The sequence below is a fragment of the Gordionus sp. m RMFG-2023 genome, chromosome 2 (genome assembly GCF_954871325.1).
Source record: "Gordionus sp. m RMFG-2023 chromosome 2, tfGorSpeb1-WG-v2, whole genome shotgun sequence".
NCBI classification, from domain to species: Eukaryota; Metazoa; Nematomorpha; class Gordioida; order Chordodea; family Parachordodidae; genus Gordionus; species Gordionus sp. m RMFG-2023.
In genome coordinates this window covers 32,622,741-32,648,919 of record NC_088776.1, presented here as the reverse complement: position 1 = coordinate 32,648,919, position 26,179 = coordinate 32,622,741, and the positions used below count along the sequence as shown (strand labels likewise).

General features: G+C 26.2%; 1 protein-coding gene across 1 annotated transcript in view; it reads right to left on the bottom strand.

Annotated features, from left to right (window-relative positions):
* LOC135923092 (uncharacterized) overlaps positions 1–24,168 on the bottom strand; it is a 36,870-nt gene extending 12,702 nt beyond the window's left edge. The window contains exons 1-3 of the mRNA XM_065457661.1: positions 23,849–24,168; positions 5,215–5,456; positions 5,048–5,112 (exon numbers count right to left, since the gene is read on the bottom strand). Of these exons, the coding sequence (XP_065313733.1) occupies positions 5,048–5,112; positions 5,215–5,388 (239 nt within the window). The 5' untranslated portion in view covers positions 5,389–5,456; positions 23,849–24,168. The remainder of the gene's footprint in view (positions 1–5,047; positions 5,113–5,214; positions 5,457–23,848) is intronic.
* Positions 24,169–26,179: the final 2,011 nt, after the last annotated feature.

Genomic DNA, 26,179 nt, shown 5'->3' with positions numbered 1-26,179 from the left:
CAGTTATAGTTGATGGTACATATAATGTTTCGAAATCCAAAGCAATAACTTTGTTAGTAGGATATATTGAAAATAGTGAATTGCCTAAGCTAGTTGAAAGATTAATAGATATATTTTGTGCGGGTAACACGACTGGGCTTAATATTCAAAAAATATAATATGAAAACCTAGTTTATTGATTTAAACATGAGTAAAATGATAAATGAAGTACAAGCTTTGATTAGAGCTGAGTCCCCAAAGACAGCTTATTTAGTGCTATTGTTATCGATTAAATTTATTCATTGTTTAATTATGCCAATCGATAAAAAAAACTAAGTAATGTTTTAGGAATCTTAGATGAGATTACGTGTATTTCACATAAAACGGGTTTGTTCGAGCTGGGATCTAATTGTGTATATGCCAATTGCAAGACTTTTTTAAAAAGGAAGTTCTAACTATTTACTATAACAATCCTTTTATTATGATCATAAAGTTAACATATAATAGAATGTTAATTATTATAAACTATAAAATTTTGTATTAAACCTATGCAGTTAATATTTTGAGAGACATTGCAAATTTCATTTGGAACTGTTTAAATGCAGTCAAAATTATGTATATAAATATTATAAAAAGTTTAAACATTTAGAACCGTTTAAATGCAGTCAAAATTATATATATAAATATTATAAAAAGTTAAACTTAAAAAAAATAAGCTATCGCATAAATGTGTAAAAAAATAGAGTTTTTTTCCAATAAAGTTTCGAATTTTATATTTCAACTGTATAATGCAAAAATTTCAAATAATGACTATAATAAATTAATATAAGGGAGACAGGATGGGATGATATCGTATTTATTAAGAAGTATTTTTTACTTTTATGATACATATATTAATAATTTTGTAATGCCCAAACTATCGAATAAATATGGTCTGAGTGTCCATAATAAGTAGAATGTGTGCTAGGGCATCTTCATATAGTAACTTTGATATAAGGTGTTAGGAGGTAGGTTGATATATATAAGAATTAATTCTATTTTTCATAAAATCTCTAATATAATATTAAAGTAAAACAACACCTTTTGATAAACACGATACTAAAATTTAAACTGTCTAAAGCTAGGCAGATATCAGAATAATTTTTTTATAGAAATATAAAATTGGAATAAAAAGATTTATACAATTTTTTAATATTTCTAATTATGTTTTTTTTTCTCTTTAGCTTTCACCTTTTCTGGTGGTAAGCTCCTTCAACATCTCTCTCCACTTTATGTTATTCGTACAATCTCTTTTATCTATTTTATACTTCTTTATATTGGCTCTAACTTTATGGCCCCATTGAAGTTTTGGCCTTCCTCTTTTACGTTTGCCCATCACTTCCAATCTTTCAACTTTATTTCCTATGTAGTTCATAGGCCTTCTCATTGTGTGCCCATACCACCTAAGTCTGTTTACCATTAACTTAGTCTTAATGGGCACTACCTTTAAACTATTTAGTATTCTTGTACTGCGCACCTTATCCTTTCTTGTTACCCCAGCAATCATCCTCAGCATTCTCATCTCCATAGTTTGTAGACTTCTCTCGTCTGATTCTTTGGTTGGCCATGTTTCCGAACTATATAGAATAGTTGGATGTACTATGGAACTGTAGATTTTTCCCTTTAATTTGTGTGGGATTCTTTTGTCAAATAGCACTCCAGATAAAGATCTCCACTTTAACCACCCTTGATTAATCTTATTCTTTATCTCTTTTTCTATTGTGCCGTTTGTTTGTATAGTGGAGCCCAAATATTTGCAGCTTTCAATTGCGGATATCTGCCATTCATTTATATCAATGCTCTCTGTTTCATCTCCTCCTATCACCATATACTCCGTCTTTTCTCTATTTACTTTTAATCCGTGCGTTTCTAGGATATTTATCCAATTCACTAACCTTTCTTTCATTTCATCCTTGGATTCGGCAAGTATCACAATATCATCTGCAAATATCATATTCCACGGGACTGTTTGAGGTATAGACTGTGCTAACTACGGACCATTGTTGTATGTCCCATATACATATCCTCTATTATTCTTATATATTTTTCGGGAACTTTTTTGTGGCGTAGCGCCCACCAGATAAGTTTTCTTGGGATTCTATCGAAGGCCTTTTCTAGATCGAGAAAGACCATGTGTAGCTTTTTGTTCTTTTCCCTGTATTTTTCACTCATTTGCCTAATTGCATGGATAGCATCGGTTGTTGATCTTCCAGGCATAAAGCCAAACTGTGTCTCTCCTATTTCGATTATATCTCTTAATCTTTTTTCTATTATTTTTTCGTATAGTTTTAGACAGTGTGACATTAGTTTCATGCCCCTGTAATTTTGACAATTGTGTGGATCCCCTTTATTTTTGAAGATAGGAACTAGATAGCTCTGCCTCCATTTTTGGGGGACCTCTTCATTTCCAAGTATTTTATTGTACAGATTTGTGAGGAGATGTATTCCATCATCTCCTTGGAATATCGTCTGGACCCCTAGCTTTGTTGTTTTTCATATGCTTGAGGCATGTGATTATTTCTTGTTCCGTTATAGGTTGTACAAGGTTTTGACAAGGGGAGTGTTCGTCGAGATGCAATATGTGGGAATTAAAGTTGAGAAGCTCCTGAAAATATTCTTTCCATCTATTCATTATTTCTTTTTCCTTTATTATCAATTTCCCATCTTTATTTTTCATTACTTTCGGCGATCCGTTTATATCCCTAGAGTTCTTTTCTCGCTGTTTGGCTAATCTGTATATTTTATTTTGCCCTTCAGATTTGGCCCTAGCCACCGCCTTTGTAGCTAATCTCTTAGATTTTTTGTATCTTGACTTGTCATCTGCATTTTTGGATTTGTACCATATTTTATAAAGGGCTTTTTTCTCCTGTATGTGGTTTGTACCTCTTGATTCCACCACCATAGTTATTTGTGTGATTTGTTGCCTCCTCTTGTCAAGCCTAGCGTCGATTTTGCAGTGTCTATTAATCTGGATGAAAGGTCTGTCCATATTTTTTCACTGACTTGTGAGCAATTTATTGTTTCAATGTTTGCATTGATTGCAAAGGCATCTGTCATTGTTTTTAATTTGCCCCATTTGATGCATGGTTCCAGTTTTTTGAGATTTGTAGTTGCGCGGCAATATCTTCTCCTGGGATGACTTTGCAGTCTATTACATCTTTTAATCTTCTGCGAGAGATTAGCATGTAATCTATCTGTGTTTTCCTAGTACCACTTTCATATGTTATTAAATGACTGTCTTTTTTCCTATAGTAGGTGTTGGTTAAGGCAAGGTCGAAGGCTTGCGCAAATTTCAGTACGTGCTCTCCTTCATCATTTCTTTCTCCGTATCCAATCTTGCTTTCCCCACATGCGCATTTAAGTCACCACCAATTATGACTAGGTCATCCTTAGGGATTTCCTAAAGTCATCTTTCTCTTCTTCCTTGCAACCCGTTTGAGGAGCATATACTGATAGGATGTGTAGTATTGATTGACCAATGCAGAGTTTTATCCTCATTAGTCTATCAGAGATCCTGTTGACTTCTACAACTGAGGAGGTTAGATCTTGACTGAGGATGATGCCGACACCGTTCCTATTGCTAACAAGTCCATTATAGTACAATTTATACCCATCTCCAATCATCAAAGTCTTCTGTCCTTTCCATTTCGTCTCTTGTATGCACGCTATATCAACTTTTCTCCTGTTCAACATTGATGCCAATTCTCTCGTCTTACCTTTAAGCGTCCCAATATTCAAACTTGCCAGTCTTGTCTTCTTTGCTTTGACCTTTACTTTATTTTTCACAGGATGGAGGTCTACACCCTGCGCGTCGCATGAAGGGAACGCCCTAGCTTTCATATTCATATTTTCATTTGTGTCCTTCATTTTGTTTATTGGAAAGGTATCCTTAGCACCCGGCTGTCCAGGCCTGTCGGTGACCGGGGTGTCATCTCTAAGCTCCGAAATTCATCATACCATATGTCTTTACACATCAGTTATCGAAGAAAAACTTGAAAGTTTTTATGGTTCTTACCAGGATTGAACCCGCGTCCTTGTTCATACTCGTGTTTCCAAGCCTACATCTTACCCATTAGGCCACCCCGGCGATAATATTTCTAATTATGTATTTATATTAATTTAATAAATAGTATGACAACTTTCTAAGCCCTATAATTATATTAAAATACATTTTATTACTAAATTTGAAATATTTACCTAATAAAGTTAGCCAGGTGTCCTATTCTAAGGCATAGTGCAATTGCAGAAACTTAACTAGCACCAAAACGATGATAGTGATAAGCTCAATTTTTTATTATTATTTTGTATTCAAATGATGAGGCTATTCAATACCATATTTTAATCATATATGAATATAAAAATTCCGCAGTAATAGTGCAAAATATTTCTGTTCCATAATCTGCCTTTCCTATATTTATATAATACTTTAATAAAGTTTGCGATAATATCTTTTGTTCTCCATTTTTTAATATTAAGTTTTATTTTGGTGAAAGGAAATTACTATTATTGCAGAATTATGTATTCCAGAAGTCTTAGATTATTAAAATTAACACTAAAATTATTATTTTTAAATCTTAAATGAAATAATAGGGGTGCTAATCCATTATTCAAAATTGGTGTTAATTTTTTTAAGAGGGCGTTGCAGCTTGGTCTAATACAATTTGTGGCAACGTAGCCTTCTATCCTTTCACCCAGACCTACCTATTAAATTTATGCATACTGCGCATATTTGCCCTCAAGAGATGGCTATCAATAAAATTTATCAAAGCGGTTTTTAAAAAGTTCGAGTTTCTTTAAAAATAATAAAGCAAAAATTTAATTTCGATAAATTATTATCAGCCAAAGGCAGCTAATTCGAAAAAGTGTTAAATTTGCGAGAAAATTTTAAATTCCTTATCGAATTTATGAAAAAAATTTATATTCAATACCAAAATATTAAATAAATAAATTAAAATAATATATATATTTTATCATTTTTCCCATATTATGTATCACATATAAATATTTATAAATAGGCATATGATTATACTTTGATTTAACTATGATGAGCCAATCATCGAACAAAAATAAATATCGGGTTTGAGTATGATTGCCCTGTATAATTGATAATAATTTTCATTAAACAATTTATAAAGTTTTAAAATCCAAATATTAAAAAATCTTAAAATTTGTAAAAAAAAAAAAAGGAAAATTAACTTGAGTGAGAGTAGCAAAGCCCTCGGTAATATAACTCCTTGAATGAGATGTGTTACTTGATTGGTAAAAATTGAAAGAAAATATCTGTTCATCTTGATCATTCATCTTTTTTTCTTTACATACATTTCCGTCGTAGGGTCTCTCTCTCTTGACGTGTGACTGGTTAAGGGGCATTTTTACAATTTACAATCAGTATTGAGTTATACTATTCATTCTTCCATTAGCTTAGAATTTATCTCCATCTTATAATTAATATTTGAAATTATAAAAGTTTATACTAATTAAAAATAAATAAAACCAATAATTTATGAAATGATGCATAATATATAATTTTTCACACCTTAATCACCCTCAAATAAAACACTCAATGTAAAATTGTTTTATAATATTGCGGATTATAACCTTTTTAACATCCATGTTTATTTAAATATAAACAATAATAGAATTGTATACATAATCTTGTATTTAAAATACAATCGAATTACTGTTACTGACATAATATAATAAATCAAAATTTTTCACACCTAGTAAGATATGTAAAAATCTTTTTTATTTGTGTTGTAATCTCTTCAAATTATAAATAAGACAAATTATAAGGATAATAAAAAAATTATATATAGAGCATTTTATGTTAAGATGAAGAAGGCATGACATCACAGTTATATGACAATGTTACACAAAAAAAGGTAAATATGTTCAAATATGTTTGTTTATATCTAAATTATAAATGTTTTTGTAACCATTTATCTATCAATTTAATAATCTAAAATAAAAATGACTTTATTACTGTCTATATGCTATAATGTAAATTAAAGTTGTATACATATAAAATATAATAAGAATAATGATAAACATTGACTCCCTTGTTTTGTCAATTACTAATAATTAACAGGCAAATATTGTTACAAATAGATATTGTAAGATTTAATGAACTTTTGACTCAATTAAAGAATATAATATAATATATATTTTTTCTTCTTTATTACAATTATATTTTTAAGTATAATATAATATTTTTATAATAAGTCTACTTTCTTATAATATTCTATTTATTTTTATATTATATAATATTATTCTTGATATATAAAAGTTTTTAAGTTTTCCTTTTTTCACCTACTTTAAAGTTTTTTTCTATCATTATAAAACCTAAACAATCCTTTTATTATGGCATAATTTGACATTTCTAATATATTAATTTATTAGATTAACAGTTTTATCTTTTAAGTTATTAAAACTATGATTTGAGTTGGATCTTAAGCGAAAATATTATTTACTAATTTAAACAGCAAAACCAAAATTGATAAAAAGTTTATTTGGTATCTAATATATTTTACCATAAATTGGTTATAAACTCTGGAGGAAACAGGCGTTTTTCACAATGAAGGGAAGAGGAAATTGACTCAAGATTGTTATTAAAATTAAAGGAGGGTAAGGGTAGAATGAATGTTATTTTGCGAATTCTAATTTTATAATTTTCCCTTTTCTGCCAATTTAGATTTGATTGGAAGGAAAAGGGTTGGTGTAAATTTAGGAATTATTTTATTATATTAGAACGAATAATGAAGACACTATTATCGATAATTTTTAGACATTATTATTATATCCGATTTAGAAACTTGTAAAATAAAAAAAATTTTGAACCCCCTTCCGACCCAATTCAAAAAATTTCTAGAAAAAATATTTTTTTAAGTATTTGGATTAATCTAAAAATGAGAAAAATTTTATACAATCTAACCATAAATATTTGATCTCGGATTAAATACAAAATTATAACAAAAATATATCCAAATACTTAACCCACCTAAAAAAAAATCCTAACCAGATCTAATCCTCGGGTCAGGTTGGTAGGTTTTGAGATTAAGTTGGGTTTTCAGACTTCTAATTCGATTTAAATAATTGTATTTCTTATGCGTAAAATAAAATTAAATTATTAGTATTTTCAGCTTAGGCCTGGGTTAGAGATTGATTTTAAGAAGGCATCAAATCGTTTTTATGAACGCAATTTTTTTGAATTAAGCTTCACATTTAAATTACAAAAAATTATGAATGTATAAAAAAATTTTGGCGGGAGAATGAGAGGCACCCGCCCAAATGATAGGATCTGGTGAACGATAATAACCTAATTTCTTATTTCAGCGTTATTTTTGATAATTACTATTTTAAAAGAACTGAACCAATTTAATCAAGATTTAAAAATCAATTATTTTATTTTACAAAATATGCAACATTTCGCTTATATGGTGGTTTTGTAGTTGAATACTTGGAAGAGATTAAAGTTATCGATAAAATTGATGGTTTTTATTTGTGATTCTATATCAATAAAAAAAATCCTTAAAATATGTTCATCTAACTTATAACTTTAAATTATTTATACGAGATAATAGTTAGGTTAGGAAGAGAATTAAAAAAACCCCTAAAGAAAAATTTATAATTTTTTATTAAATAAGTCAGGTCATTTTAAAAAGTGTACTACTATTTTATTAATTTTTTTCATATTTATGAATAAAATTAGTTTTATATATATACCTTTTTATTCATCTATACCTTTTCCTTCATTACTTATACCTTATATCATGCCGTGATTTAAATATATTTTCTCCTTAAAAAAATCAATTTTATACTAAAAAAAATTATAAACTTTTATTTATATTTTTAATATATTTCTATTCTGTTTTTATATATTATATATCTATTCTAAAGTTATGAATTTAAAATAAAAAATTAAATTATTGATAATCGTAAAAATAGTAATTCCTTTATTTTAAAATTATCATATTCATAAAGATTTTTATAGTGGTTTAAAGAATACCTTTTTTTAATGTTATATTTCAATTATTGTACATGAAATACTATTTTAAAATATGTATGCTAATCAACAATAAAAAAACGATCTTGATAATTTGTGTTCATATATACTAAAAAATTGTTTTGTATTTATAATAATGTTTATAAAAACAATTGACAACTTAAAAAAAACACTTATCATTTTTTTATTTAAATATCAGACATCGTCTGTACTTATCAACTCATGTAAATGCATCAAATTATGCTAGCTAACCAACTTAAGTAAGACTTTAAATATTATATATTAAATTTTGGAGCATCGTGGGTACTATTTATTCAACAATGTTGTCAAAGTAGCGCGCTATTCTTATTCGTAGCTTTAGCGATAGAGCGCTACATTTTTTTAAAGGTGGCTTTATGCTATTCCTAAATTAATCCATTAAAGGTCAGGCTTTTCAGCTGATGAAATGCCTAATTTTTAAATATTATAGTCTAATTAAGAAATCCTAAAAAGAATCCACAAGTAAAAACATCCTAATAGAAAATTTGAACTTATATCTGTTTTATGCCTCTGACCATTGAGATATCTCCGCCGGCTATTGCCTGGGACAAATTGCCTTGCCAAAATGAGTCCTACTATGGGGGCCTAGCTATTATTCTATTTAGGATAATAATAAAACCGTTTTAAAAAATTATTTAAACTTTGTTTTGTTCCATGTCAATTCAGACTTTTATCGCTAAACACTTTTTCGAAACTTTCATAACCATTTTATAGAGAAACTTTTATCGCTCCACATTAACTAATACTTATCCGCAAAGACAATATCGCAGAACATGCGAATTTTTTATAGCAAAACCTTTAAAGCGAATACATTACAGCGAATCGCGAAGACAATGTAGCGAAAACTATTTCACGAAGATATTTGCGAATTAAATATCGCGAGGACATTATCGCGATAATTGCTAATAGTGACTATTATATTTTGAAAAATTTATTTTTATGATCATATGCTTTTCCTCGAAGTCTTATTTTATAAGAATAGCGCACAAGTAACTCAGGCTTTATTAATATATAAATCATTGAGTTCATTAGTTAAATCTTGATCCTTACTGGCGAAATTGATATCTGGGTGGGGCCAATATTTATGTCTGATGAGTAATTAATATTTATAAATTCCAATCAGTTTTGCCAGTAACTAACCAAAAACAGAGTTAGCAATTATATTTATTGAAATATGGAAAGAAGACAGAGGGGATGTCAAAATCTTCAAATGAATTAGAGTTGCTACTATATCAGAAAGTTATATCGATATGCATAATAATTGGGAGGCATATAAAAAATGTGGTATGAATTTACATTAAACATTTTTTTAAATATATCATATTAAAAGTTATATATAATTTACATCTCAGGTTTTATCTCTGGCTTCCAATAAAGGAACAACAGTTTTCTCAAGAAATTTTTTTTAAATGAAATTCCCTTTATTTACACAACAATTTAGAAAAAAATTTTTAAAAAAATTAACACGGAAAATTTAATAAAATAATCTGAGAAAATTTTGAAAAATTGTTTAACAAAATCGTCTATGATTTTTAAAAAAAAATCGGAGAAAATAAATAAGAATTCTTAGCTTTCATTATTTTTTAACTTGATTGGAAAAATTTCAAAGCATTTCAGAATATTTGTTGAAATTTATTTTATTGTCAAATGCACATTTTTTAAATTTATGTTGGAGGGGGTGGGGGTCGGGGTGGGGGGGAGGGGGTATTTTAACTTATTGGGATAAAAACATGAACCAAAATGTCCTCTTCTTCTACAATGAATAAATGAGAAGAGGCTAGAAAGAAAATGGCTTCTTTATTTTTTATCATATCAGATAAAAGTAGATACTTCTTGACAATAAATAACAAAAGATCCTTAAAACATTTCGCGTTTTTAGCTAAAATCGATTCGTAATAAAGTATTCGCGATATTCGAGGAAATAAATTTGCAATAATGGGTTAGCTATATTGTCTATATTAGTTTTGCGATTTACATTCGAGCTTTGCTGAATTGACCTGATACGCTTTGTTAGGATATCCTGAACGCTATTTTAAGTGGATTGCTATGCAGAAGAAGAGACTCGAAATTTTTTTACATTTAATTCGACTATTTTTGCCTCATTATTTAACCCATATTATAAATTAAATTCTATTTATGAAGATTTCGCTTAAAATAAAAACGGGCTTCCCCAGTTATACAATAGTCAAAAAAAATCAACCGAAGGATGATGATTATTTTCATTTAAAGGTTCTATTAGTTTATTACACAAATTCACCGATATCACTAAAAAACCGATTTGAAATTTATATTGATTTTATTTACCATCTATCTTTGAACCAACCAATTTTCACGAATGATTAAAGTAGGGTTTCGAATTGAACCCAAACTTGGAGAATAAAACCAGGGTTTTGGAAATTTTTTCTAAACCCGAACCTGAACCCTTTTTAAAAACTTGTAAAATCTTCAAATTCTGATTTTTTTTGAACCAGGGTTCAATTGGGTAGTAAATTTTATATTTAAAAACATATATTAAGATATTTGTATAATTGTATATACAAATTTAAATGAGAATTTATAATATTTTCAATTTATTTAAATATAAACGATATAAATCCTTAAATATTACAGATTATACTCAGTAATTAAGATTTGTGCAAAAAGGTAACTAATTTATGAAGCCGGATAATCATATCCACACTCATTTTATCTGATGATAATAGTTCGGATGAAGTTATTCCACACTCATTTTATCTGATGATAATAGTTCGGATGAAGTTATTGAACATGATATGGAGAAAGTGATAAAACCTAAAGAAAGGCAGGAGAAAATACTTAAAAAAGAGCAAACAAATATGGTATCTACTGGATTTTACTATTTAAAAAGATTGAATCAGAAGGAAAATATTTTGCATTTTTGGGAGTCTGCTAAGTTTCAGCACCCTGATTTATATATTTTATCCGAAATCTTATTTGCTTTTCTTGCAACAGAAGGTATATATCATATTTTCATATAAATCTATTTAATATAGGCAACGTTGAAGGATCCTTTTTACATTTGAAATTCATTCTTTCACCGCAAGGATCGAGGATTAGTGAACAACTCTTGGAAGATAATATTCTAATACGAATAAAAAAATTTAAATTGATACATGACTAAGCTTTGTATTTTTAAATATATTTTGCTTATAAATAAAATTTAAAAAAATTTTTATGCCAAATTTATAACTTGTTTTTTAGTTAAGATTTTTTATATATTAAAAATATTCATAAACCCGAGCTGAACCCATAACCAAACTCGAGTTAAAAAATATACACCTGAACCGAACTCACTTATTTATTTTGTTATGAACCGAATCCGTTTAATATTTTTATCGGGTTTACAACCCTAAATTAAGCATATTTTGTTTTTTTATTCTCCAAAAGTTAATAATCTCATTTAAAATATTTGAAATGTTTATGAGTGAATGGAGTGTTGTTAAGCAGCTCCAAGCTGAATATGACTTGTTAGATATTTTAAAAATCCAAAAATAGTACAAAATTTTTAACTTTTTTAATTACAACAAATAAATTGTATTTAAATCCCTTTCATTTTTACTTTTATGAAATTATTTACAAAATAAAAAAAATTATATAATTTACAATCATAAAATAACAACAAACAATGAAAATGAGATCGGTTTTTTAAAAAATATAGACCGTATTTTTTGAAAACGCTATAATATCGGTAGATATTTGATAATTAATATCAGCACAGCCCTGGTTTATTTTAAAGATTTTTTGAAGAAAAAAAAAATTAATTTATGCATATATTTATAGTAATAAAAAGAAGTAATTTAACTCTTGTAATTTAAACCATTTTTTTTTGAAAGTAATAAAAAGTTACAAAATATTACATTTGTTAGATTCATTTGCCAATTCCTGGTCTTAGTTATCTCTCGGTTAAATATAAGTAAAAAGTATATATTATGAATAAATATTTATTTATTATAAATGGACATACATTATAAATAAGTTTATAGAATAATTTAAATTAAAAAACAGTTAAATTTTTTATTTTATGATATAAACTCATTTCTCATTTACATAATATAGTATCAAAAAATTTTTTATAAAAAAAATTTATATTCTTCAGGCATTAAAATTTCCACGATCTTTATAAATTTTTGAAATGCCATAGCTCTGGCTCATCACTATCTATTTATCTCTAACCAGCGAGACACTTCAACATAAATATATTTATATAATCCTTAGCCTTTATTTATCCAAATGCCTACGATATTTAACATTCTTTTAAAAGAATTGAATGATTAATAAAGATTTTATCGATGAATTTAATAAAATTTATTATAATCACTTGTATGTTAGACCTGTGCGCCAACAGCATTATCGGCGGCGGCATTTTTTCTTTAAATGATCGGCTAGCGGCGGCGTCAAATATTTTTTTAACTTAAATTTTTTTTAAATTAAAAATTTATTGGAAACACTTTTAAAATAATATTTATGCTTTATTATGTTTATAATTATATTTTATATCATATATAAATATTATTTTATTTAGATTAATAGGACATAATGATGATATTTTAGAGTTTAGAGTGAGCCCATCTAAGGAAAATACACTCTTGCTGAGTATGCTCGTAGCTGGAACGCACAGGACCTTTCTAGCTAATATTGAAAGTTTAGGAAGATCCAATGCTCTTATCTTCCAATAATTTAAGACATATTTTATCTCTAAATTATAAGGCGAAAATAATGAATAACACTCTTTTTCTAGACTAGTTAAATAATCTTGTTGTTCCAGATTATTGTCATGAATAGATGATTGTTTGGTAGCCAATGACTTAAGATAATCGAATTCAACTTCCGTCATTTCACATTCGGTTCTGTGTATGGCATAGACAGGTAGTGTGTTGACATAAAAATTACACCGGAGTAATATTTTTTTCTTTTAGATATTCATTTACTATATTTATAGATTTAAAACGAGGGTCCAAAAGTGCTCCTATCCTATCCTCTAAGTAAAAAATAAAACAAAGAGAAATAATATTTAAATAACCTAATTTATGTATTAAAATACTACCTGAAGAACGGTTATTGTAAATCTATGACCAAATTTAGTAAGCATATTTTGTTTAATAATATTTTTTAATTTTAAAAAATAAAATCGCATTTTTTATTAATTTAAAAAATATTTAATATTATTTTTCTCCTAATTACAATTCATAAATAATATATAAAATAAATATTATTTATATTAATAAAAAATATGTATCACACCGCCGAATTTTTACATCGAATGCAACCTGTTGAGCGCCGACACTTTTTGGTGGCAGCGTCCGTATGGTCAAAAATCACCTGCGGCCGCGTATTTGACCGGCAGCGCACAGGTCTATATAAAGTACATATTCTATCTAGTGATTTTATTTTTTAGTGTGATTTATTTAAATTGGCCTAAACAAGACAGGTTCAATGCTCACTTATCAATGTTTATATAAAAGAACCTGGGTCAAAAAGGGTTTCCAGTTTAAGATATTCTTTCATTTACTGGGCATTTAAAAAAATAGGTTTTGGGTTCACATAAAAGAAATCGTTCAAAATTTTGAAAATATAGATAGATCGTGTCCTACCTAGATCGGCTCAATACTAAATAGTCAGAAAAACATAAGAAAATTATTTTTTTAAATAAACGAAAAATAAAGAAGAAACCCACAAAAGAGAGAATAAGATACGAAAAATAACAATGCCACTAAATATTTAAAACAAACCAAAATAGGGTATCCTGGTTCAAGAGCATTTTAGCCTATACTAAAAAGGAAATAAGTATTTAAGCCGACCCACGACACAGATATGTATTTATAGAAATTATTAAAGTGGGTTCTACTGTTCTAAGATTTTTAAGAGTAGCTATTTCTTCAAGGCTCTTTGATTTGCTCTGGTTTTGGCTCCATTCTAAAAATATTATTAATCAAAATTGTTAATCAACTTAAACTTTCGTTCTCTTATCTTTTTAATAAAATTCAATTTTTTTAAATATTAATCATCAGATATAAGAATGAGGTAATAGCTTCTTGTAATTGTTCTATTGAAATTGTTGTTTTCCAAATATGTTTAATAGTAAAATTATTATACTAAAAAAATTACAATACAATAACTGTTTTTTTTTAAAAAAAATGTTGTACACCTTAGAAATTTTAATGAATGACTTTATAATTTCCTAAAATTGTAAAAATGGCTTTAATTTTTTTCTAGATTATAAATGAATATTTTTGTTTTTAAAAATTTATAATCGAAGTCAAAGGTGAAACTTTTATCTCTTTGGACAATTCTAATCATAGGTTAATGGGAGTTAATTTAATTGTTTAGTAAATAAGGATATATAATTTCATTTATTGATCTTTTTACAATGTTAAATTTTTTAAATTGTTTGTAATTATGTTCGGGGCGAGATGGATTAGGGCTTCGGTTTTTCTTAGAAGATTTTTCGTTCCTGTTCCAAACTCTATGTAATGTATATTTTTCAATAATTGTGACACTTTAATTAGGCAATGCGTTGTAATTTACCTAATTTTTTTTTCAAAACTGTTTGATCATAATTTTAAAATTTTTTTTAGGTAAAACTAGCCATGCATATTTTTTTTAAATTTATAAAATAGATTCATACTAAACTGAATTTTTTATAAGATATATAAAGAATTATTTATCTGAGGCAAAATACTCTTAAAGTATTTCGTTGCAGCTTTAAAATTTAAAAATGAAGGATTATTGTCGTTAAATTACATGATTCAAATTAAAATAAATGTGTTAAGTTATTAATAACGCTATATACACTAAATATATTGCTTATATATCTTGTTGAATATCAGTGTTAACATTACTTTCAAAAGTAGCGCACACTTTAAAGCTACTTTTCAAAAAAAGTGCACGCGAATAGCTATTTTTTTAAAAGTAGCTTACCAGATACTTCTATAACCCAATTTTCAGAATAATGCTTTCAGTCGCTTTTTAATATAAGATTTGTCAAAATTTTGCTAATAATTATTTCATTTATGCTGGCTACTATACTGGTTAAAGTCAAACACTAATAAAGCACAAAACATGATATATTTTTGAATTAGGGATTCAAATTCAGCCAACTCTAATGGAGAAGATATAAAGATAATCACGGAAAAATCAATGAGGAAAGGAAAGACCCTATGGATAAATCTTGGTTACGCCATTGGGTTCCAGATTCAAGAGCAAAAATATCTACTATTGCCATTATTTGTTACTCCAATGCTGAGTCGATTTTTCGAGCTCTAAGGCTATCCCAATTTTTGGCTAGCACTCCAAGGCTGAACCCATTTTTTTCGGCTCTAGCTCCAAGTATGATTTTTTGGCTCGCACTCTAAGGTTGAGCCAATTTTTTTCAGCTCGAACTTCAAGGTTGAGTCGATTTTTCGGCTCTAAGACTGAGACGACGGGATTGGAGCGATTTTGTATCACTACTTATAGCGTCTTCACAACTAAATTATGGATGCTATATTTGTTAGATACATACATGCGCATAGCCAAGAGTTTGCTTTGGAGGGGCTAAAAAAATTAAAATTTATCTTGTAGTTATGGAACATCTACAATTTGGTAAATTTATTAAGACTAGTGACTATGAAAATGTAGGATATATTTCGGCTAAAACTAGGTTTCGCCAATTTTGAAATCATGAATCAATTATGTGTGCTTAAAAAAATATTCTAAGAAAAATTAATTTTTTGAGCATTAATGTATATAAAAATTTATAAGAACTTTGAATATGAAAAAAAACGATATTAAAAAATAATAATATGTTGAAAATTAATGCACAAAAATGCTAAGATATATTATATTTATATAAAACAGCAATGTATTTAAGATAAAATATGTGATCTCCTTGATAATTGACTATTTTTTCAATGATTTAATCAGTATTAGCGCCCATCGAAAAGGTATAAAACAGTCAATGGATATCCCGACTAATACACATTGTTGGATAATTGTACGATTTTTGGCCATTTCTTCAGTTAGAAAATGATAAACCAAGTTATTTGCTATTAACGTAGCCTTGTTTTTTTTTTAGATATAACTCAACTTTGAAGAGTGCATAAATAAATTAACTTGCTCCTCAATGTTAGTAGATTTTCTACATCATGAACCTGTAAATTGAGCCGAAATTTAACATGTGAATCATAAAAATTTAGAAAAGACCTGCCCGGTATGGGTCATGGAACCTATGCTAATTTCTAGTTTAAAAAACTTTCCGGAAAAGGTGAACAATTAGACTTGATCTTCTCTAACGATTTAAATCTCATCTCATTATGCAAAGAATTGTGTTATATTTGAATTAAAAAAGAATATTGTTCTATATATCTCAATATAGACAAAACCTGGTCAAAAAAAGTTAAGGCTATAGATAATCAAAGCCGAATTTGATGTCGTTCTATACGCTACAAGTTTTTATAAAATGAAATAATTAAAAGATTATTACATAAGAAATGGAATTAAATAAAAAATGGGATTAAACAAAAAATGATAATAATTTAGCATAAAATCCTTTTCCTAATATTTTATATAAAATCAATATATTGTATTAACAGATTAAATATGCATCACTAAACAATTGTATATCAGGTTTTAATAGAAGTGTCTTCCCAAATTAAAATGCCTACTATAAAAAATTAACTTAAAATTTATTAAATATATATTTTTAAAAATGTATTAAAAAGAAGAATGTTAAAGATTAGGTAAGAAAATATGATTAATTGTATTTAAAATTTCGTAATGTTATGTATCATAGAATTACTTTAAAAAAAGATTAAAAACTAAAATATGACTTATATATTCTTGGGTGAATCATTAATATACATTAAGATTATCAATATATTTTAAAAACATGTATTTTAAAATGAAATTAAAATTATATTGTAATAATTAATTATAGGATAAATATTGAACATTTTGAATTAATGATGAATGTAATCTAAAGGGATTATTTAATTTATAGGTAACGTTTAATATTTATGGTTGTTTTTAAACAAAATATTCATTATTTATAAATTATTTTTCTTTTCTTTGTAAAATTTGTCGCGAATTAATAATATATAAATAAGCAATTTTTTTAACTATAAATTGTTCATTTGATTTTAGTTTTGTATTTCCCAGAAAGATATAATTTGTTTTACAAATGAAAGACATTTTTTCAAATATTCATAAAGTCATTTTGACTGTCAAAAGATAAAGAATTTAAATTTGTAATCTTTTTATCATAAATTTGAACAAAATAAAGAAAGATAATTTTATATAGTATATATTTTACACGATAAATAAAAATATAATAAGATTATAAGTTAAATCAGGGCGGTGTGTTTTATATTCTTAGCTATCATGCATGTCATATGAGTTAATGACATTGCTAAGAAAAAATAACTAGTTAAAAAATAAATTTAATTTAAAAAATAATTAATATTAGATTTCGTAAAGGTGGTTGCAAGCATAAAGATAAAATTGTAAAGGATCAAAAGATGGTAAAAAAGGTTTTCGTGTCCTGTTTTTTGTTAAGTGAGTGAATTATTTCGATCAAGTATAAGTAGGAGGTTGTTAAAAAATTAATATATTTTTAATTCAAATATAAGGTGGAAAAGGTGATTTATAGTAGATTAGTTTACATATTTTAATTCTAAATATCCCACGTTCTTCTTCAGCCTATTTTTATTTTTATTAAAAATATGAATAAGTTCCGATATTAAGCTTTTTGCTAACACATCGTGCTGGAGTTATAATTTTTTATTTCAAAATCTCAGACATAGCTGTATTTATTAAAATTCTATCGGAATTATAAATCTGCAAAATCGGTCCATAGCCCCTCAAACTCAAAATATAATTTTATCCTCTATTTTAATGTTATGCATTAATATAAATATTGAGATAACTTTGATATTATTTCTACTACAAAATATAATATAAAAATACATATGAAATATTTATATTTTGCATTTTCCTAATTCATTTAGTTTATAGTTGTGATATTTAAATCAGGCCAAATAGAGATAGCTAAATAATATTTTTGCGAAACAAGGGCCGGCCCTATAATTTAATTATTATATTAATGCCCACCCAGTCCTTCAGGACTCAAATCGTTAGGGGTATTTTAGGAATATTATCATTTTGACAAAGACTATATTTAAAAAAACCAAAAAATGATGGTCCTGGCTCGGCAGCCTGAAAGCTAGGCCTAGTTATCGTAAGTACGGTGATGTGATGATCATCGCTTAACGATAACGACATATAAAATTTTTAAAAATTGAAATTCAAATTTTTTTAATAATATAAAGATTTATATTCCTATTTCGATCATTTAGATCTTTTTTTTAATATTATTTACTTTTTACCCTATAGTGTACACTCGTTTAAAAATCACATAATGTGTTAGAAGAAAAAGATTATTTACCTTTTTTTTAATCAAATTAAGTTTAAAAAATTTTTTTAAAACGCCTCAAAAATAAAAATATATACTATTATTTATTATTCAATCTTCTTCTTTAATTAACATGTTCTTATTTTATATTTAAAAAATATACATAAATGTTAAAAAGTAAAAATAATTCAATAATGTCAAATGAATCGTTAAAATGTTAAAGGTGCCACCTTTTTATAAAAAAAATACTTTTTTACCTTCAATTTTTTTTTTCAATATAAATTTACGGCATAATATGACATTATACGAATTTCAATTTAAAAGACTAAAAGCATGATAAATATTATAATAATAAGAAATTGTTTTATTAATTTTCTAACAATTGGTATTATTTTTTTTTAATCGCTTGATGATTTTAAAGCTATAATATATGAAATGAATACATTTAAAATATAAAACTGTTTGTTATTAAACGTTTTAAATATGAGTGGAAATGTTTTTAGAATGAGTAATCTCAAAAAAAATCACAACTTTGATTTTGCCAGTTTAAAAATTATTGGTCTGAGAATTTAATATAAGTAAAAGAAATTATAATTGTATTTTTTTATTAAAACTAACATTTACTCCTTGATATTTGTCCGATCCGAGATATCATTTTTGGGTTTGGGACTGAAGAGAAAGTGCGATTATTTAAGAAAGAAAAATTTACAAGCCCCTAAGAAAACTAAATTTTTATTTATTTTAGTATTTTTCTTGAAAATAATTTTAAATTTAGCTGAGGAACAAATACAAATTATAAAATCAAAGTCCATCTAGATTGAGTCATGGAAAATGTCGCCCGATTCCTATCGTACTGAATTCGATCGAATTGAACTAGAAATAATGAGCTCTAGTTTTTAAAATAAATTAGTAACATAGATTTGATTTATTATATTAAAATGTCTAATTAACCAAGATCTTTTCACCATTCTATTATTTTATATAATTAACTTTTTGTAACTGCTACAATTTGTATGCAAGTCATCATATCCAAAAATTACAATTATTTTATAAAATTAAAACAAAAAATGTGTCCTTGTTTCATCCATATGTTTTTACAATACAACAATTAAAATCAACAACTAATTGAAAAAAAATTCGAACTAAATGAATATTATTATAAGAAAAAAAAATAAAGACATCAATTTTTTAGCCGATGATTATTATAATTGATTTTTTAAAAAGTATTTATTTATTTAAACAGTCCAAGGCTAAGGTCATCAATTTTTGTTTTAAAATTGTCGATTAATTAAAGCACTCATTATCTGAATAATAATAGAATCAATAAACCTTTCATATCAGCCATTCATGTGAAAGTAAGCTTATAGTTGATTTTTGGTATGCAAAAGGTTTTAAAATTTTAAGGCAGATAAAAGGTTTCCCAGTTTTATTAGAAATATAAAAATAATTTTCCAACCTGTCTGAATTAAATAATATCTTTTTATAGAAAATGGAAAAAGTATTTACACCTCAAATCACTTAACTAATTTAGTAAAAGTTAAATTCGATGGAAATGTAGTTTACAAATATTGAGAAATTCTTTAAATTAAATAATGGAACAAATATTTTAAGCGTAAATCAAATGGGTTTCATGCTAAGCGGAACAAGTGAACTTGATCTTGACAATATACTTGAACTTGATACAAACTTTTTCATAACCAAAATTTTATGCAGTTTCAAAAATTAGATTGAAAAATAATGAATTATCAGTTCAATTATTGGTACGGTATAGATTTCTTAGAATCGTATTAGTAAATTTTATTCGTCTTTTTAAATATGAAATAATGTGTTTGTATTCATTGATTTCAAGTAATTCGAATATCTATTCATATTTATATAGAATTGGTTTAAAATTCCAAGGAACACCAAGTGAAGACTTTTATAAAAAAATTCACTCAAAAAAATATTATCTTTATCTTATTGATCATAAAAATTATATTTATTATCATTAAAAGACTTGGTTCACTACAATCTATAATTTTTAAAAAATTTAAAATTTCATAATATATAACTTTTTTAGCTTAAATGTTCATTTTTTTATTTATGTATACCTACATTTAAAATTATGCTTAATATTTGTTATTCGAAATAATCTAATAAAAATTAAATTATTGCGCCGGGTCAGAATCTGATTCAAATAGTCAATAAAAAATCTGGCTGAACAAAAAAAAGGAAACTAGAATAAACGATAATCACAATTTTACTGTGATTAGGATGAAGCAATTAGGGATTTTAATTGCATATAATTTATATATTTCAATTAAAATTTTCGGACGCCTCTTGCTTAAAAGTTTAAACAGAATAGAGGTTGAAAAAACTAAAAATTGGAATCGGGCCCGTGTTCAGAAAATTTAATTTGCAAGATTCTAATTTACAAATAGTTATTTATAAATATTGAAATAAAATTTATTATCGTTTAGAATAATACATTAATAAACTCTCACGCCGATTGCGAATAACATAAATTAAAAATCTTCTATTCGAAAAATTAATATAAAATTCGTATATTATTTATTTATTTAAAATAAATGATTTGATTCCTGAGAGGTTTAGTTAGAGTATTGCTGTAATATAAACCTTTTTAAAAGTTGCTTATTTACAAACTGTAAATATAATTACTAAAGGCATATACTTTAATGAATACCTAATTTTTTAAGTATTAATGTCAAAATTTAGAAAAATTATATTATTACCAAAAAGTGAATGCATATATTTAAATGGAAACTTGATCTTCTTATTAATGTCAAAATAACAAGTCAAACATAATTAAATCTTTACCTAAAAATAATGGTAACATTAACTAAAAAAAAAATTTCATCTCTAAATAAAAATCTGTAAGCAATGGCTACTATCTAAATTTGATGGTAGCATTATCTATAAATTGGACAAACAAAGGTGATAACACATTTTTCAATTTAAAAATCAAAAAAATTTTTTTATTCAAATATAAGATGAAATATATATATTACAAGGTAAAAAATTTAATTTATTGTATACTCAAAAAGTTTGTGCTTAGGAATTCTATCCCATTTTATTTTTAGCCAACTGGTATTGTTTTAACCAAAGTTTGGAATCTTAACCAGAACCCTCTAAACGGAGACGAATCTAAAAATCGTAACCAGAACCTGGCATTCCGAACCAATTACAATAAAAATGAATGTTAGCGTCAATGTTTTTTTAACATTTTTCAACTTTAAATCATTTTTTGAGTGTGTTTTTTAAATTTTAAATCTGATTATATCGGAAATGAATTTTAGCATGTTAAGAATACCTACCCTCTGTGTTCCAGACAATTGTATCGTTAACTTTTAGTCATTTAAAATTTATATAAAAATCCTATGGAAAAACTAGTATAAATTATAATAAATTTAGAAGTTCATGTATACATTTTTTTAAAAATCAAGGTGTTTCTAAACATGATGGAATACACTCTTCTGGTAAAGTCATACTCAAAATACACTGACACTAACATATTTAGAATTTAAAATGTTGTGTGATTTTAGAAACTCTGATTAATATTATCTAATTTTCTCAATTACCAAATATCTATTTTTTATACATTGCCTATTTTTATTTATAAAATGACAAAAAATGATTCAAATATGCAATCCGAGCGAAATGCCAAAAAAACTATTCATTCCCTCAGTGCCCTCCTCAATAAATTTTTTATAGCCCTGTTGAAGAAAATTTCCCTGGCAGAAATCGAATCTTTTATAAATTGATAAAAATTTTCCAGCTCAGTGTTAAATCTTATATAATACTTCTAAATAAATATATAAAAAAGGATTATGTAATTTAATTTATATAATTTAAAATATAATTTCAACCCCCCCCCCCTAGGAGGTCTCTTATATTTTAGAGTCACTAATTTCATGAATAACCCCGAAATGTAACATGAATAAAAAATGATAACAATTTATTAAATTTTTAATAAAAATAATTGATTATAACATTTTCATTAATTTTGCTTAAAAAAGTAGTAATCATGGTTTAAATTTCCCCGATTAATAAATTAGTGAAAAAATTTTTAAACCATTCTTCTTATTGTAGTATATCGTATAATTTAATTAAAAAAATACAATAGCATCATTATCTTGAACATATATTACATAAACAAAATTATATCTAGTGTAGTTGCAATTGAAATAAAATATACTGGTGTGAAAAAAAATTTGCTATAATACAACCCACACAATAATTTAAAAATTATGATATATAAAAGTACATTTTTTTCTGGAACTCCCTTCATTATATTAGTTTTTGCTTTTAAATTTTTTTTCTAAGTTCAAATTCTTACAAGTCTCAAATCCATTTTAGATAGTAAGGGTAAAAGATTAACCCGTACCTTGCCGAAATATTATATTGCTTACTAACTAGTTCCAATGGACTCTCATATAAAACAATAAATCTTTTTTTTTAAATGTGGGATACTATATATGTTCATTATGCTTTTTTGTTCATGTTTTTATGTATAATATAGTAGGCATAGTACAACTAGCTTTTTTATTATTTATATTCTTTAGATTCCAGAGGCATGTCAAATACCTATTAGAGTAGGTAAAATGTTTGAATTTAGCAGTATTTATTTCACACTATTTAGTAAATGTTCTCACCTTCTTTCGTCTATCTACATATTCGAAGAAACTATAAAAATAAAGACGCCCAAGAATTACATTCTTAAGAAGCTATTCGGATTGGACCTGGATTTTTATGACCAATATTTTTTTAGTCATTTTGCCAACTGAAAACGCGTTTAAATGCCCTCTTAATTTTCATTTTTGGATATAAAAATTTTCCAATCTAAATTAATTTTAAATAACATTGAACCCTTTTTGGCAGTAGTGAAATTCATCTATTTTGATTATGTTTCCAGCGGAATTTTTGCAATAATTTTGTACACTTATTCTTGAGGAAGTTTTATGAACATAATTAATAAAAATTAAGCTCAAGAAAATGAACCCGTAAGTTTTATAATATAAATTGCAAATGGGGCCATGTACCCAGTTGGTAGAGTTTAAATAAGATGAATAATTTTGAACATGATTGACTAGTTTTGAAAATACTATTTGTAAATTATTGATAAAAATTAGGGATCTTAAGGGTGCCATATTAATCCAATAAATCAGAAGTTTATAAAAAAATTCACTATACACTTTATACCAGTTAAAGCTATTGATAGATCACCTTAGTGATTTGAACAAATTTTAACTAAAATTCTATTACAAGTGCATTGTTAAAAGCTTGGGAAGGGAAGATTTCTCTAATTTTAACCGATAAAAAGTGGTCAGATTTTATATAGGAAAATGCATAAATACTATATAAACAAAAAATATATATAAATGTACCCTTAAAATAGCGCTTTTTTCCGTTTATAAATAACAGATTTATAATGATAAATTCAATCCGTTTATGAATTAGAATAGAATAAAATTTACGATCACGTTTTCTTCTTTTTCACGAAATACTTAATTTGATGTCATCAGATAAGTTAAGCGGCAGATTTTTCCCCTTGTGATAAAATAATTATTCGATAATATATTATATATGATACTCATAATTATTAGTTTTAATTATAGGTAAATTTTAATGGTAATAAATTTTATAGGTAATAATATTATCTTTACTAAATTATTTGTAATCTTTTGGAAAAAGGGTTAAATTATTATCTTATAAATGGAGAAAATTTTAAAAAAATCTTCATTAAAATTTAATAAATTTTTTTTTTAAAAAATTGAAATTTTGTAAATAAACTTTTATTTACATTCTTTAAATTTGTATCTTTATTATTATACATAAATTATAATGTTTTTTATTATAATATATCAATAATATGAATGAATATTATTTTTTTTTGATGGTTAATTTATTAGATACAAAAAAATGATAACAATAATTTTATTTTTACCTGGGTAAAGATAATTAACCAAGTTTTTTTTAAATAACATTACTATAATTTATTCGTACATTTATCCATAAAGTGGTCATTTAAGTAAGGGAGACCGGGGTAAACGATTGGTATTTTTCATTTTTACTATACTCTTTTGAAACATTAACATATATATTTATAAGTAGTCAAATCCCTCATCTACAAAATAAATAAAAAAGGTGTAGCACTACTTATAATATTTTAGGAGCTGTGATTAATTATGTAAAGGGTGCTATTTTTGCCATTTTACCCCATACCCAGGGTAAAGTTGCTAAGCATCGTAGTAAAGTGGTGAAATTGAACATAATTATATTGTTTAATTTAACAATATATTGCAATTCTGATAACTATTTATCAATTTTATTATTAACTAATCAATAAAATACCGGAATGTAATTATATCAAAAATAGCCCAGTTTAAATCAAATATTCTTCCCCTTTTAAAATTTTATTCCAAATATCACAAACTATTTATTAATTACTCTTTGCACAAAAATATATTTTTATATGATGTATACAATATTTAAAAATTATATTTTTACGGCTTATAAGACGGAACATAACTGTTTTACCCATATCCACTTTACCCCAAGGTGATATACATTCTGTAAAATACAAATCTTTAAATCCTGAGCCTTGATACATTTTGTTAAAAGCAAAAATAATCTAGAGGATGATTTTATAATTTTGGAGTAAAAAATGGTTTTTTGACAAAATATGTCAAGCCGGAAAAGTTCTTCAAAAGATGAATATTAATAAAAAATGTTTTTTATTTTCCTTTGTAGCTTTCACCTTTTCTGGTGGTAAGCTCCTTCACTTATCTATTATATTATTACTCATGCTATCTATTTTTATCTTTGTATTTTTGATCGATTTCATTTGTATCGATCATCGGTGTATCATTTTCGAGGCCAAAGTATATTGTGATCTCCCCCACTGGTGTATCAAATCAATATCGACCAGATATCCAACCTGAGTATTCCTCACTTTTAATTATCAAATCGACAGATATCCCAAACCTGATTTCCCACTGGTATCAATCCCGATGGATCTCCCTCCGGTGTATCGTTATCAAGTCCATTGTAACTAAACCTTAAATAAAAATACAAAATAAACTTATCATCCTAGAGCTGGCCAAGAAATCGTTATCATCTGACCCACGAGTTCAGCTGGCCGTCTTTTTTGGTTTATTGGACAAGTATCCTAGCACCCGGCTGTCCAAGCCTGTCGATGACCGGGGTGGCATTTCTCAGCTCAGAAATTTATCATATCATATATCTAAAGCCATACATCATCGAAGAAAAACCCGAAAATTTTTAGCTCCTTACCAGGATTGAAACTGCATCCTCTGCGTCCTTTTGTTTCTTAGCATACATCTAACCTATTAAGCCACCCCGGCGAGGAATATTAGTAAGAAATTAAATATAATAATTCATCTTCACACCAAATTTAAAGTTATATGCCCAAGAATTAAGAAGTTATTCCTATTTTATTTTTAATAACACAGTGCAATATAACTCTAATTAAGCAAAAGATACAAGTATCTTAAATAAATATAGATGGTAAATTTAAAGGAAATATATAAATATATTTTTTGTGTTGTGTGATTGTATAACAGTATAAGATGTTAATTATCTATTAATTTGCCTAGCTAATTTTCTCCTCAATTTTGCTCTTAGATTATTTCCTATTTATTATTATATTATATAGTTCAAATAAGATATACTTGGATAAATTATGAGTAAATGAT